Below are 16,700 nucleotides of genomic sequence, written 5' to 3'. Positions count from 1 at the left end.
CACAAACCATAGGATTGTTATGTTCTATGCATTCACCTGTAGGTGGCATTAATTATATAGTAAGTGTACCCTGTAGCCTGGTTTTGGTTTAAACAATGGCCGCCGTGTGAATAAGGCTAATACTCCCTTTACTTTGCTGTTTGCATCTTTTTGTACATTTAAAACCAATAGGTCGCGACCGCAAAAGGGGTGCTATCTCTATAGGTAGATATGAACAACGTATGACTTATGGCCTGAAAAAAGTTCAGTCAAACGATTTTTTTTTCACTTTAATCCCTGAGTCTGTAGGCCAAAATCAAAACACTGTTGAACGTTCTCAAGACTACCAGACGCGAGCCTCTCAGGAAGCTCCTCTGATGTCCACTTAATTTGTTTCTTCTTTTAATTTTGGAAATTTGCCTGCCTCTTGTAGGCGTTCATGACTACAACTGACAGCAAGTTGACAGTTGGCCTTTGCTAATTTGGCAACACAAATAGGAGGACATGCCAGCCCATTATTAATACGCTATTCTAGAATTAATCGTTCAAAACATAAACGAAAATTCAAAGAGATTCCGCCCCTAACTCATTTTTTTTCATGGGTTTTACGGGTTATAGTAATGTTGTCAAATAAGCCATTACTTCAATTCATTGTGTTTCCTTACTCTCTGACAACATATGGTGATCATTTTTGGAATGGTTACAATTTATTTTCCATTATTTCCTACATACTGGTCCTTTAAGCCCTGTAATAGCCTAACTTATGTGTGGCGCTACTGCATGACAGATATTTTCCCAGTGTCTTTGGTAGCCTATATGTTATTTCACACAATATTTCGGTAATTTATGCTACATACTTGGAAAAAGCAGTAAGATAGTGTTGAATGAAAATCCTTTTAATCAGGGGAGACACTGATTCATCAAATCTGACAAAATTCATCCTATAAGGGATCTGGGGAACACTGTGTAGGTCGGTAACTTTCCAAGCCTATGGACTTTTGAATAATATTCAAAGAAAGGTTCATCAGAGCGATAAATAGCGTTATAAAGCAGTTATCTAAAATTGAATATACGTTCTCACTTTTGTTCCTGTTTTCGGTTACGTTCATCCAAAAATTGTGTTTGTTTCCGGTTTTCGCTCCTTGAACCGTTTCTAATCCATCCCTGCATGCAAGTCAGGAGTATAACAGTTAAAATACAACATTTTGAATAGAAGAAGTTATAAACAGCAAAATGACACTTTTGATACACTTTTTGAGATGTGTGTTTACCCATAGGCCTACAAGTAGAAATGTCATATCATATGTCCAATGAATGCAATAGACGTACATAAGGTAACTTTCATCAGGCCCCATTTTTCTTAAGATGTGATGGCTTTAAGAGAGGGTTGCTGAAGTGCCCCTTTGTCTTGTGCTTTTCAACTTGCTGTGTGTAGCACTCCTCTGTACACTCAATGCAATGCTCAGCCAGTGCAACAGTTATAATGCCTTATAATGCCTTCATGTATTCATCATCACAACTATTTGTGGTCATGAAACATAATTTCACCTGCTTAATTCTACTGGCTGCTCTAGTCCTCTGCAGTTGTGCTTCACTGTGAGATCAGATAAATATGTCAGAGCCCAAAAGAGGCATCTCTCGCCTCTGACGGGAAGTAAGCGTACATAGGTTCAGCAAAGGAAAGCACAGCCTATACCTCCCCTTTGTGTGTGCGTATTTCCTGTGTAAAGAGCTATCATCAGGCTGAACCTCCAAAGCCCTACAGAACAGATGATGGAGCGTGTGAGGCGATACCATCACATTCTGCTGTTGGTCTGTTTCTGCGTCTGTTTCCTCACAGGTACCGTGCCAAATTATGAAACTGTCTGTTTGCTTTTAGAAACAAATTCAAACCGCTGAGTTATCGAAATTTGATCTACAAGTGTGTAGTACACGTTTCAGCATGATATGACCATGAAATTGACATAAATGATAACTGTCTTCCCATGTGTCTCTCTTTAAAGGTTTGAGTGCAGACAAAGTCGAATGGAGACAGGTCGGGGAGCACATTGAAATGGAGTGTTCCACTGATCTGCAAAATCAAGGTGGAATGTACCTTTATCACACCTATCACACAACCCGGGAGGTGTTCTATCTCACTCCTGGGATGAAGTGCAGTCCCAGGTTACCCTTCGGTAACAGGATAAAGGTTGCGGGCTCATTCGCCAAGATGCATGCCAGAGTTAGCAACCTCACCGTTAATGACACTGGAGTTTTCTGGTGCCAGTACTTGAGATTTGATAAATCAAATCCATATCCATCTGAAAGCAACAACAACCCAACATTGCTGGTGGTTGATGGTAAGCTTTTTTTGATATCTGAAATTAAATATGCGATTAGTAAATACAGGAATTTACACACAATTTCCCATCATGAACATATTCATGTTTTTTGTTTATTTTCATTATTGATATTTGATATTGTATTGATATTATTATTATTATGTTGTGGGTTTACCATTTTTTGACTTTTTTAACTGTTTACTGTTAACTATTGTAATGTGCATATTCTGTAAGTCACTTTGGACTAAAGCGTCTTCTATATACAATAACCATAACCATAACCATCAAAGTGTCCTTGTTGTCACAAGGGGTTAGTTTCCTATACATGGATTAAGAGACCTAGACAAGTGTCCGGCTGAATCGAATGTGGACTAATGATGTGCATTGAACACAGGGGTGGAGAAGGAGTGTCCCACTAATGGACCAGTGACTATGCTCTCCGAGGAGCCCATCCAAATGTCCACCTTGCTGGTCGTGTCGGCCATCACTGCCTGCTCCCTGTTTCTGCTCGTCCTCATCATCCTGCTCATCTGTGTGAGTGCACACACACCAGCACCTTCATCACACACACACACACACCAGCACCAAGACTTCATCACACTCACAGCCCATGCAGTTGGACAACACACACACACACGCGCACACACACACACACACACACACACATACAAACAGAGAGAGGCAGTGAAGAAACCAATTGAAAGAGTAGAGTGTACAATGCAAAACAACTAACTGACTAAATACTGAACAACAAGTTGTTTTTCTTCTCCACGGGGTTGTAATCTCACATCTTCACCTCCCACTCTTTCTTTTCTCTCTCCCTCTCTCTGTCTGATCCTCACAGGTGAAGAGGTGCTGTTCAGAGAATGGAAACTACAAGCCTCGTCCGCAGTCTGGTGTTGGACTCCCAGCTCATCGCTCTGACTCAGTTTATGAGCAGATGAGACCTCAGAGGGCCACGTCTATGTCTCAAGCCTCTGCCCAGGTACTGCTCAACCCTGCCTACATGCGCTCCCCAAACTACGCCTAGTCTGTCACCTACACCCAGGAAACAGCAGTCTCAGAAGTCTTTTAGCTTTTATCAATGTATAAATGATACAAATAATATAAACCTTCTATAGTTTTATAAAACAACAACAACTTTAGACTGAATGTCCACCTTGTGTTATGTCAAGATTTGTCTTTGTCATATGATTGTAAATATGAATGTGTAAGCTTATATGCCAATCTGTCAAGCAGCACATCACCTGTACTGTACACAACTGGGGATTTAACTGACTCGTTGTGGTCTGAATGCTGAATGCTGAATATTGCACGTATATAATGATGAATGTATCTGATATTGAATGTTTTTTTATCAAATAAATGTAAATATTGATTGGCTTTCATTGACTTGATCAATCAAAACACTTGTTGTGAGGTGTTCAGATGCCTTATGCCTCATGTTTGCCTCATGTCTTATTTGAAACAAAATAAGGTCAGTGAGTTTCAGGGGTAAGCGCTAGCGTGTGGTTCTCTGGTTTCCTGTAAGACTTGTGTTGTTGAAAATAATTGACCTTTTTGAAAACAATGCATGACTAACAGTGCATGTAAAAATGAATCACTTTGCCTGACTGACTGATTGTTTTCTCTGAGATATCTGCTATGTACATGTAAAGGAAAGCTACAATGTAAACTAATATGTCATATCTTTAAAGTGATTAACAAACAAAATAAGATTGACAGAATCATTGAGAACATGATGAATGAATAATTTAGCTAGGAAACAGATTTTCAGATTTTAACATATGATAAGAGACGACGCGAGGAAGCATTCAATTAGCAGCTTTAAAGTTAGAAGCCACAGTAATGTGGTCAGTTCTATTAGTATTTACATAGCTGTTGCATTTTAAGGAAGCTCTGTGAAAACCCTGCTAGAGATAAATGTAGACATTCGTTTTTCTGAATTATTTTTTGACATAAAACTTTAAGTTTGCCAATGTTTTTGAGGTGGTAAAGCTGATTTAGAAATTGTTTTCATGAGGCATGTTGAAATTTAGATCAAGGCACCAAGATGTTTAACAATATCCTTTGCTTCAGTTCAGATTAAATCCATAAAGAGACATGCAAACAAGGCAGTCTTTATCACAGCTATACCAATGACACCCAAATTTAATTAGCCCTGCCATTGAAGGACTAATGAATGACAATGTGTCCTTGGATCTCTTTGTCCAAATTAACAACTGTATGTCTCAAACTTTTCATCAGCAGAAAAAGCTGAATTAATATTTTTGGCAAAAAGAAGCTTGATAGTGTGTTAAGCCCCCAACGTCGTTTTTCAGGCAGCGCTGCCACCGTCGACTTAAAGGCACCTACAGTAATCCTAACCCTTAGCCCATGCCTAACCCTATGGCTTCCAGGCAGCGCTGCCTTGAAGACAATGCTGGGGGCTTAAAACACCAAGAAACTAAAAAGAAGTAAAGACTGCCACTCTCCTTGACACCAAAGAGCTTTTTGCCAAGTATGACACATGTGCCAAATATTTTTTAATTTTCAAACACCACAAGTGTTATATATCAAGAAGACGTATGACTTTTACACTACCATGGAAATCATAGGCAAACTGTGCAGCGGGCAATAGAAGGGCTTCATCGTTAGTTTGAAGGGAAAGTGTAATGGGGGTGAATGACACCAGTCCATGGTGCAAAAGGAGTTGATGCTCTTCTCTCACTTAATGTGAATGAAAACTAGCTTTATTGTCAATGCACAAATTAACTATATGTACCGCATAGCGGTACAAAATATGACCGCCGCTCAGTCCTGCACATCCATTCCGCGAAAATAAATCATATTAATGAATTTGTCTCCATCTTCTACTCCATCCCCCACTCTTGAAACTTTTGTGAATGCTTGTTTGGAATGTGTGTTTGCATTCTATTTTCTGAACAAGTTAATGATAGTTTTCGCTTCAAGTGTTTCAATTACAAAATAGTATTTTGTATTTGAAATACATATTTTAAATACATGTATTACAAATACTGCCCATCCCTGGCAACATGGTAAAAAGATGAAAATTACTTGATTTTACTTCCAATTCATTTTACATTCTCCAAGGTGTTAACATTAACAATTTTCATAACTCCATGTAGGACGTTTCTGTACATAAATGTAAGCACTGTGGCAGTAGTAATGCAATATTTAGAAAATGTAGGTTACTGTTGTACGCCTCTGTTTAAATGTGTATGTTGTCATCTTACTCATGAGATGACAACATAAGTGAGTGAGGCCTTGTGCTAAGGCAGATGTGGTTTGACACTTTTGTATCTATAAATACCAATACATCCTGTTGTTGGGCAAAATGTGAAGAATGCAACAGGGCAGTCGCTCTCTTATCCTTCTAATGTAGAATGTTAACATTCTAATGTCACTCAGAAACCGTACGATGTCATCAGAAAAATGTGTGCAGTGGTCTCTTAATTTTTTCCAGAGCTGTATATCATTTGGTCTACAAACCAGGTCATCATACTATATGTAGACCAAGAGCTCCAGTGTCCTGAGAGTAGGCCTACAGATAAAAAAAAAAAAGCTGCTCACAATAAGAGCAAGACAGAGGTTCTACTCTTGTACAGGCTCTGAAGCGACTAGAAGCAGTGAAGAAGTCAGACAAATGTTTTAGGCTACTCATTGTTGTAGTAATTTATCAATGTATCTAAGGTTTTAAAGGAAAACTTGGCAGGATTTCCCCCTCTGCTGGAGAAATTGTGCATTATGCTATTTCAAACTGTGGAAAAAGGTAACGATAAAGCACATGGATTTGTTTACGAGCTAGCTAAACGGTTAGCATAAGTTCGGCAGACAACGTGTATGTTATAAGGTAAGAAACACGATTTAAAACGAGTTTCTTGTTTCTCACTTCTCTTTCCGGGACGGTAGTCTCAATGTTGCAAGGTTGGTTTTCCGCCTGGGGACGCTAGGGGCAGCGGGAAAAGTCACCATTTTCACCGGAACAGGTCATTTAACTATCCAAATGATTTTTAAACGGGTTTATTACGTTGAAATAGTTGCCAAGTTCCCCTTTAAGTTATGTTTATGTTTGAGGCCATGTTGTGAGGTGATTGGAGAGGGCAAAGTGTACCAATGATAGAAGATGCAGCTGAATATTTGGTTAGCCAAAAGGGAATGAATAGCTTGGTTAAACATCTAATTCTGACCATACTCTTCGCAAGCCCCGCCTATGGAACGCAGATGAGCCAATGGAAGTCCAGTAGCTCCACACATGCAGACACACTCCGACAACTTCAGTTCATGGCTCCATAGGAATGCATTGGGAGCCGTGATTTTTGTCCGGTTTTATTGGATTGTATAGTGATGTGAGTTGAAAAGGACAGCCAAACGACATGTGTCGCATTAACAGAATAATGGCTTTCAACCATAATGAAACAGTTCTCCACCACCACATCTGTGGATTAGAGAAGGCTTCGGCTGCAGAGCCACGGACCATACCAACCGATCTACGACAACCAATCTAGCACCACATGATGTTCTTCTTTCTTAGATAATAGCTGAAACTAGATTAGTTAGTTTAGTAGCTGGTGTGACATGTTGTATTTTATTCATTCACTCATTATTATTTATGCCTTAGTAATGAATTGTTCGCGCTACAGCGAAATAGCCAAACCGGATCAATAATGTAATGAGGAGTATTGACAGCTGGTGATTATAGTGAGATTTAGCCTTAGTAATGTCCTTGCACGACTGCTGACTGAAGCTTACTTATTTGCTGGACAGCGTACAAACTGACAAATTTAACATTAGCCCTAGATGCTAGGATAAACGTTAGCCAGGATAGCTAGTGTAACATACGACAGCTAGTTATAATTTCATGTTCTGATATGTTACAACTGATATGAGCATGACAAATGAAGTGACCCAATCACTAATTTTCATCCATTCTCTGTAAAGGACCATTAAAAGTTGATACGACACTAAGTTAGCGTAAGCTATTAGCTAAGTAGAACATCAGCGCAAGAGTGAGTTAAAAAGAACATCAGCGCATGCATGAGCTAACTACTAGATCCGCTGTGGTAGATCGGTTGCTATGGTCTGCAGCTCTGCAGCCGGATACTATTGGTGGATTAAGCCACACAGTCAACTCAATTGACCTCTCCAGAATAAGTCCCGCCTCCGTAACTTCCGTATCCATCCAACTTCGCAGCGTGGATTGTCTATGAGAAATAACATGGCGTTTCGAAATATTATACCGGTAAAACATCTGTAGGTAGCGAAGTTGAAAAAGCTGGTGGGCAGATTGGCCTACACACTTCTGCCATATAGTTTCCACTGGATTTTTTGATTGTCGGTGCCATTTAAGTAGTATACTATAGACTATACTACTTAAACGGCACCGAAAATCAAAAAATCCAGTGGAAACTAGATGGCAGAAGTATGTAGGCCAATCTGCCCAGCAGCTTTTTCTACTTTGTCACCTACAGAGTTTGACAGGTACGATCTTTCAAAACGCCATGTTATTTCCCATAGACAATCCACGCCCGGAAGTTGGATGGATACGGAAGTTAGGAGGCGGGATATATTCTGGAGAGGTCTATGTAAGCAGAGAATGTCTAATAAGGGGAGAACCTTCACTCTCGGAACTCTTCCGGTGTGGTACTGCATCTAGGGGCGCTCACGGGCGAGTCCAGAATGAATGGAGGTCTATGGAGCTGTACCCCTCAAAATCCTCGGGATTTTCTCGGGATATAATTTTTTTTCAAGTAATTTGAATATTGTATTCGAAAGACAATACACTTGGTTGAGTATTATATTTTTTAAAGTCACTTAATTGTTCTAAAAAGTCTTTCAAACGTGCCAATGACGTCATTCATTAGCATGATCATAGCATAGCATAGCATCAATGCTAGCGTGTTATGGGCAACAACGACCCAACCTGTAAGAAAACGAAAGGACATGACTCCCGGATTATTTCACTTTTGATTGAAAATCCATATCCATTTTGCGAAAAATAAAATAAAATCTGAGGGTTTCAGTTGTTAAATAGGTGAAAACAACAAATGTAGCCATGTAGCTCCATAGGACCCCATGTATGTTGGACTCGCCCGTGATCGCCATCTAGGTGAACTCTGGTGAACTGCAGCCAAATTCGGTTTGTATGGGATTAATAGAGAGTGGGGAGGCTCTCCTTAGAAGGGCTCTGATGTAAGTTAGATAAACAAGGATGTTTATTGTTCTCAGCATTGTGTATAGGCTAATAAGATTGTCACTTGGAGGAGACTTGTATTTAGATGACTAACGTTTGCATAGTTAGCTAACCGCTGCTAACATGCTAGCATCGTCACATCAGAAAAGCATGGGGCTGTGCACAGTAGATAGGGTTGCCAACCGTTCTGTAAAATACGAATCATCCCGTATTTGAAAGGAAAAAGATGTGTTCTGTATTGAACTGATACAGAATGCAGTTTGTTCCGTATTATTGAGAATCAACTGCAGTGCAAAAGTGCAAATCCATGACAGATCAGCGATTTTCTAGGCTGATTTGACATGGAACTATACTCTCATTCAGGCGTAATAATCCAGTCACTAACCGATTCGTCTGCTGCAGGGGTGGGCAACTAATTTCCCCAAGGGGCTACATGTCAAACTGGGAGTGTTGAGGTAGCCTGGCTAGCGCCACCACTTCTCAATGAGACGTGGTCTGGGAACCAAACGTTCATTTTCTCGTATTTGAAAAAAATGCCCAGATCCGTTTATTGGGTGCCACGGATGTCTATCAAATGCGTCTGTGCATAGCTCATCATCGTCTTGCTTTCCCCCCTGTTCTGTGATTGGTTCCCTATCTGAGGCAAAAATTAGGGCGGTAGTTTCCAGGCTGCCTTAGCAGCGTGAATCAAATCGCGCGCAAGGCAGCATGGGAACACCCAGGCTAGTGTTGAGGAGGGCCAGACCCAAAACACCGTACTCAAGTCTGAACTCAATTATGTTCAATTATATTCTGTTCTTGTATTAAATCATTAATTAAATCATATGGTTTTGATTACTACTCGTAAGAACAGATGAAAATGTGAGGAAGACGAAGGAAAAACGGCAGTATTTAATATATGTCCAGTATTTAATCCTCATTCTCGAAAATGTATAATTAGGCTAGGCCATGAAAATGTGAAGTAGTCAGTACAACCATAGGCCTGTGCCACCATTTCATTAGACTATGAAAATGTGGAGCAGACAATATTAGGCTGTCATTAGTTAATCAACATGCACAAAGAAAACTATTTTGAAAATGTAGGCTATGTTTTTGTTTTAACTTTATACACAAAACAGTGATGGGTCAACTCTGTGTGTTGAGCCGGCTGCTTCAAGCAACCTGTGGGTAGTAGCATCATACTAGTTCGCTAACATAAGCTTTGCAAATAAACTCAGACATATTTTGGTTACAATGACGGGCTTATCCGATTGTAAACTGTCTATCTGTCAGTAACATTTTGAAATGAACACTTCGTATCACCAACGAGCAGCAGTAGGAGTTCCACTTTCTAACAACCGTTGTGAACAATGCAGACACAGGAGACACAAAACTTTGAAAGGTTCACGCCGACGTAAAGGCAAGGGTGTTTACCTCGTGTGCATCCACGCACAAATGTATGGGCGTACAAATAGCAGTCGCTTTCAAAATAAAAGCAACGATATTGATTTGCGTTCATTATCTCTATGCTAGGCTCTTGACTACTGTTTTTTCACGGACCTTACGCCTGTCAGGGAAAGCCCGCGGGCCGGATGTGGCCTACAGGGACTATTTTCAGGTGCTGCATGATGTCATTGTGCTGCTGTGCCCATGGTGTTCCTTGATTATTACACTGGAATGAGAGTATAGTTCATGTCGAATCAGCCTAGAAAATCACCATGTTTCATTTTCCGTTGGTCTTATTACACTTTCTAACTTGAGAGGAGATTTTAAATAGGAAAATTCCTGGAAAATTCCTAGTCACTTTTAAACATGATGCTAGCAGGCGAGAAACTAATGGTCTAGTCAGATTCAATGATCTATGCTGGTATCGCCAGACTTGGAGAACGGCTGGATGAACTGGAATCAATTGTTTAACTCAAGGGGAGGTGGAAAATGAGTAATTCCCCAAATGGTGGATTAGCCCTTTAAGAGTTGTGCCAGTGGGAGAGCTAGCAGCCTGGGCTTTTAGCTTGATTGCTAGTACGCTCGACTCCCGATCTGATGTGCTGCTGAATGAACGTTTGTTGATAGGTCATCAGTCTATGGGTCAAGCTCTCTCAGTACTGCACCAATTCTTATCGATTTTGTTTGTTTATTTGTTAGTAGGCTACCGGTAGTTGTGTTTTTTGGCTTGAGTTTGGTTCGAGAGCATTCCAACCAAGAAGTAATCAGATAGACTTCAGCCTTACCACTTTTACCTTTTTATTTTGGTTGTGTATTGGGTAACCTCAGTTGTGTGAGTGTGGCTGCGGTTTGTCTCTGGTTTACCAATCTTAATCGGCTTGTAGGGTGCTACTACAGCATGTTTTCCTTGTCATTTGTCACTTTGCATAGCAGCTGTTCATTCACTTTCGTCACTTTATTAAGTGCCTTCAGTTAATACTTTATGTTACCCTTTGAGTTGTGGTAACTGCAGCCCACATTTGTTATGTCACTTGCCAAGATGTAGATTTTATATAGTGTTGGTTGTGGTAGGGGAGGAGAGCAGTTTTGTTTGGTTTTAGTGGTATATTGTTCACCTCATGGTGGTAGCCATATCATGTGACAATCTGTGGGGGGTTTGGGAGCGTATGGCTTCTTCTTTATTTGCTGCTTATGTAAAACTAGTGGAACTATATAGCTGCTTTCTCAGCAAATTTGACATATTAAAAAAATTAAACAGATGGCAAAGTCATAGTATGTAGGCTATGTACACAAAAGACAAGATATAATTCTGACTTCATGATCAAAGTCATGAACTGCTGTGTCTGTTTGGATCATGCGCACAGACACATACTGATCTAACATTAACGTACCATAGAGTCCCGCCCACTCCCGCAATATTCTGTCCCGCTCCCGCATTAATGTCATTTTTAGTCCCGCTCCTGCCCGCTAAAGCCCGCATGCAGGAGGGATAGCCTATTCAGTTTTTCTTTCTGTCTGACAAAAGGAGCACACACACCTGAGAAAGACTCTAGATGTCTGATTTTAAGTTTCTTGGTTCTGAATGTAGGGTAGGCTAACAACTGAAGTAGCCTACTAAGTAGGCCTAGTCTGGTGCCCTCTTCCTCTGTCATGCTTTCGATTTCAAGTTTTGATAATGAGCAGGAGGAACAAATTGAACCCACATAAACGGCAATATAGGCTATAGGCCTGCTATCCGTCAGTTAAGCTTAAACCCTGTTTTTTAATGCTGCATAACAGAACATCCAGCTGAACTATAGATATGAACACTACTTTAATCATTTCCATATTTAATTTTAAGCACATATTTAACTCATTGAGTGCCAAATATTACGTTTTTCTTTCCCATGCGTTGAGTGCCAAAAACGTAATATTACGTTTTTAGCTTTTTTTTTAATTACGAAACTAGACACTCTAACACACCTTATATATGTGATTTTGGGAACTCTGTGATGAATGGAAATGAAATATATGACGATTGTGAAACTCATAAAAACACAAAATCTGGACATTTTATCATAACTCGGTTGCCGCTTTGGGTCGAATCAGTGACGCATGCACGTCAGGTTAAAACCAGGCCATTTTCGTGGGTCTATCACTAGGTGGCAGTCTCGCCAGGTCTCGCTGATCACTTCCCGGAAAGTTTACACAAGTAAGTAACAGGCAATACTTCATATTTCATGAAAGACGTTATATCTCCATTTCTAGAAAAAAACAGCGATTTTGATGAAAACTAGCCACTGTTTAGCTTGGGATTTCTCAGGAACAGAGGCGTGTAGAAATACACGGTTTGCATCCACCGAGAGCTTAAAGTCTCACCTTTTAATCGAGCTATTGTATGTGTTCATAGCTATAACACAGAATATGCTGTGGCTGTACAAAAATCATCAACAATGGTCTAGATTGCTGGCACACAGCTTGGCATTCAATGAGTTAAAGAGAACAATACAGAGGTGAGTTGTCAACTGTGTGCAGGTGTGAGAAGCCTATTCACATCGCTAAAAAAATTATTTTATGAAATATCTGTTAAAGGTACTCTAAGCGATGCTGGGTAACGTCACTTCTGTTGACTTTAAAAAAAAAAAAAACAGAGAGCTAAACAGAGAGCTAGCTCCTCCCCCTCCTTCCCGTGCTGCTCCCGTGCAATTGAAACTCTCCTAAAGGTGCATCTCCTCTATGGGCTACTGTAGGTTTGCCCAGGTTGTTTTTGTTGCCGTTTTTGGAGCCTGGGCTGTTCACAGAGATTGCATTTTTTTACAGTGTAGTCAGGACACAGACAGCTAGCAGTTGGTTAGGTGATGTTTGCAGTAAGTGACATAAAATGTTTTAGCCTAAAAAACGTGTGGCATCACTTAGAGCACCTTTAAAACAACGGTTCGGCAAAGCTAATTGCAAAAGACCCCAGCCTTAGCATTGCTGAAGATCGAGCCACTCCATAAAAAGCCAAGGCTAGATTTTACACGCAGGACTTTTACACGCAGTACAATCGCAGGTAGCCCAGGGCGAACTGTCAAGTCGTTCCAAAGCCAAAATAATCAGCATGAGTTTCATTCCACAATGAAGTTTCATTAATTTGAAAAGATAAATGGAGTGCAGTCGATTTGAAAACATAAGTCACTTAAATACTGTATCTGAGAGACAGTTGTTATTTTGTTTCAAGCCACTGAATTGGCATGTTGTTTCAGTTAGCCTATTAGCTGGTTTGATGCCCATTGAGCTCAATGCAAATCAAACCAGCTAATAGGCTAACTGAAATACACACCATGCCAATCTCTAGGTATGGTGAAGGGTATGTGATGATGTGGGGCTATTTTAATTCCAAAGGCCAAGGGAACTTTATCAGGATGCATAGTATCCTGGATCCATTAAATAACTGGCCTTCAAAAATAAAAATATGCCTGCATCTATGGGAATTCAACATAGGGGTATGAATATATGCACCCTGTATTTTAATGAAGAACATTTATTTATTTACTATACATTATTCATTCACAAAGAAAATCAGTGTGCTTAAAGGTTGGATTTTTCCTATTTTTTAAAATTAAGACATTAAGATCAATTTTCAAAAGATGACCCCCTCCCCCCCCTCTCTTTTTAGTCAACTTTAGCTTTGACTAACAACTTCACTTTTTCTAGGCACATAGGCTAGGCCTGTTGAGACCACAATGACTAGGTCTAAAAATAATGTTTAGCCTATTGTTGTTTTAGTAAAATAATACTAGACCACTTTTGTTTTAAAATGACACTGGTTTGGTGTAAATAACAACTACCGGTATATTAACACAATTTATAATGTTACATTACATTATGCCATTTGTATCAATAATAGTCTAGCACAGGTGGCTCCGGCGCTGCATTCTACTGATGTGGTGAATGTGTTATGTGTTGTGAAAAAGTGGTCTCTGCACTGACACTGACAAGTGTGAAACCAATTGCAATCTGTTTATCACTGCAGCTACAGGTGATAATATAGGATTGTCAAAGTTTTGGTCAACAAATCCTGGGACACAAAACACTGGGGCACATGAAGCTATGTGGGCCTGTAGCCCCACTAGACTTTTACGGTAAACTACGGCAGTCAATTGGCACATAAACACAAAAATGCACACGGTCATACATTTACACATAAATGCACAAAAAAATCCATGCACACTACAACAGAAGAACACACACACACAGGGCACAGACCCCCCCCCCCCCATACATGTAGAGTTTCAGGAAAAGGGGATGGACATACTCACAAGTAAACACACACACACACAGAAGCACACCACACAAAGAAAAGAGCCCTGGCCACCACAGTTTGATAAGGTGCCCAGAAGGACCTTACCAATGTTGAAAGATCGCATGCAATCCTCTTAAAAAGTGCAGTCTGCTGTTTCCGCTTTTGTACAGTGCATCTATGTGGTTGGACTAGTCTAACTTGTTGTACAGCTGTACTTCAAGGTATCTGTAGTGGAGGCAAGTCGAGAAGTCAAAGAACATGATTCTGAGGATCCTATTACGATCCTATGATCCTATGTAGCATGTAGATGAGAGCATCCTTCACAGTGATGTTAGGCTGATATGCAAACTGTAGAGGATCCATGTATGCACTCACCATATCAAATTAGTGTTACATTAAATTCTTAAGAAAAAACCTGACAATGAATAATTATTGTCACAGTCTGCTAGAAAACATAGTCACTGCAAGAACTGAATGCAGAAGTGTTTTTCTCAGTCACTTCGGTGCATTTCTCAAATCATCATTAACATTTGCACGTATAGTGGATTACCTGCAAAAAGACCCTTGGGCAGTGGTGTAGTTAGGGACTGTACGATATTTACCGGGGGGGGGGGGGGGGGGGGGGGCCTTTTTAAGCCTTAGGGGAAGGCCCAGGAGAATTTTTTTGGCCTGGGGGGAGGGCCGAGGAAAATTATTTTTTCCTGATCCATGATATTTTTTTCCCCTGATCAATGATCCGTTTTCGATATTTTAAAAGGTTTGTAGGCCAAAACATGATTCACGTCTCTTTGACAGAGTGGGCGAGTCCAAAAAGTCGCAACCCTACCTGAATCTCCCACAACTCCCCTCGTAAGCTTGCAGGTCACCCGCGGTCAGGGTTGGGTAGTAACGGATTACATGTAATCTGGATTACGTAATCAGATTACAAAAATCAAGTAACTATAATCAGCCCAGATTACAATCAAAAAATTGTGTAATCAGATTACAGTTACATTGTTGGGGATTACCTGATTACATTTTATCATGCAAACAATGCAACTTTTTTATGATAGCCTAGCTATCTTTTAATTTGACAAGCAGTTCATTCGGATGTTCACTTTTTAGACTTTTTTGAGATATAGTTAAGAACAAAATGATTCATACCCCTGGCAAATATTGATTTTCTCTTGACCAATATGTTTGTTCTTACTTAAAATGACACTTGCACATGCCAAAAGGTTGCAAGACAATGTGGTAAAAACATAGCCTGGCTAACGTCAGACCTCATTTCATTGAGATGGGGTCTGGGAACTAGACATTCATTTTATCGTATTTGAAACGTGGTTTACAAATGCCCAGAGCTGTTTATTGGGCGCTACGAATGTCTATCAAATGCGTCTGTACACAGCTCATAACGGCTTCGGCGTGTCGTCATCGTCTTGCTGCCCTCCCTCCGTTTTGTGATTGGTTCCTTTGTTGAGGTGAAAACGAAGTCCATAGAATCCAGGCTGCCTAGCAGCGTGAATAAAATTGTGCGCGTAAGTAGGCCTGTCGCGATATTCAATAAATCAATTAATCGCATGATAATTAAAATTAGCTCGATAATTTTTCTGGCCGCGATAAATGCCATTTGCATGCTTGTTTGTTTTCCTCGTCTCTCTCTCTCCCTCTCTCTCTCTCGGGTCTTTAGAGTAACGATGAGTGAAACCTCATGTCAGTCACTTGTCAGTCGCATGGTGTGTGGGGAGGCGGGACTACTGGCGTAGCCTACCACAGAGTGCAGCTAAAGGGCTGCGTAAAAAGTATACTCTCTATATACGGTAGGCACTAGGCAGAGAGAAAGCTAGTTGCGAGTTCGAGTAAAGACAAAAAAGATGGAATTGGTTTCTAAGCCAAACGCGACAGCTGCAGTGTGGGAGCATTTCGGATTTAAACCGAATGCCCGTGGTGAACCACTGAACGTGTGCGAGTCGGTGTGTCGCATTTGTTGGAAAACAGTCGCAATTAAAAGCAGCAACACAACAAACATGCATATGCATCTAAAACACAATCATCCGCTGCAGTTTTCCCAGTTGGGGAAAAAAACAACAACAAGTGGGCCGTCTTCCTCTTCCCGACAGAGCACAGTCACTAGGGCGTTTAGTCGACAAACGAAGTACAAACAGGACAGTGCCAAATGGATTACACTCACAGACAGTATAGTTCGCTTCATTGCTAAAGAGATGCTTAAAGAAAATTATCTCAGAACGACAATATTATCGCTTATCGCAATAATTTCTGAGACAATTTATCGTCCAGCAAAATTTGTTATCGTAACAGGCCTACGCGTAAGGCAGCATGGGAAAACCCAGGCTAGTAAAAACATGGAATCAAAAAAAAGTGTTTTTATCTTTTTTAAAATTTTTATGAAAAATTGCATTCAAAATTCAAATTGCGTTCAAAATTATTCATACCCTTTTTAAACAATCACTGGAAACATCTTTATTTACCACCACAGCTCTCAAAATGGTTCATATAATACCCACCAAGCCTCTTCATG

General features: G+C 40.3%; 1 protein-coding gene across 1 annotated transcript; it reads left to right on the top strand.

Moving 5' to 3' along the window:
• Positions 1–3,678, top strand: LOC143134059 (uncharacterized). Its single transcript, XM_076294134.1, has 4 exons — positions 1–1,819; positions 1,983–2,318; positions 2,695–2,834; positions 3,145–3,678. Exons 1-4 carry the CDS (start codon positions 1,750–1,752, stop codon positions 3,328–3,330), a joined length of 732 nt encoding a protein of 243 aa, XP_076150249.1. The 5' UTR covers positions 1–1,749; the 3' UTR covers positions 3,331–3,678.
• Positions 3,679–16,700: the final 13,022 nt, after the last annotated feature.

Source organism: Alosa pseudoharengus, unplaced genomic scaffold (genome assembly GCF_046254945.1).
Source record: "Alosa pseudoharengus isolate Yale_2024_CS ecotype anadromous, Long Island Sound unplaced genomic scaffold, YU_APseudo_1.1 YU_APseudo_1.1_scf_1, whole genome shotgun sequence".
Classification (NCBI taxonomy): domain Eukaryota; kingdom Metazoa; phylum Chordata; class Actinopteri; order Clupeiformes; family Clupeidae; genus Alosa; species Alosa pseudoharengus.
The sequence above is the reverse complement of the archived record's forward strand: the minus strand, read 5'-3'. Positions and strand labels throughout refer to the sequence as shown.

Excerpts from the sequence above, each read along its gene's own strand:
- LOC143134059 (XM_076294134.1), top strand. The coding sequence starts at position 1,750 with ATGATGGAGCGTGTGAGGCGATACCATCACATTCTGCTGTTGGTCTGT. Across the intron at positions 1,820-1,982 it reads CTGCGTCTGTTTCCTCACAG|GTTTGAGTGCAGACAAAGTC; the intron begins GTACCGTGCCAA and ends CTCTCTTTAAAG. Across the intron at positions 2,319-2,694 it reads AACATTGCTGGTGGTTGATG|GGGTGGAGAAGGAGTGTCCC; the intron begins GTAAGCTTTTTT and ends CATTGAACACAG.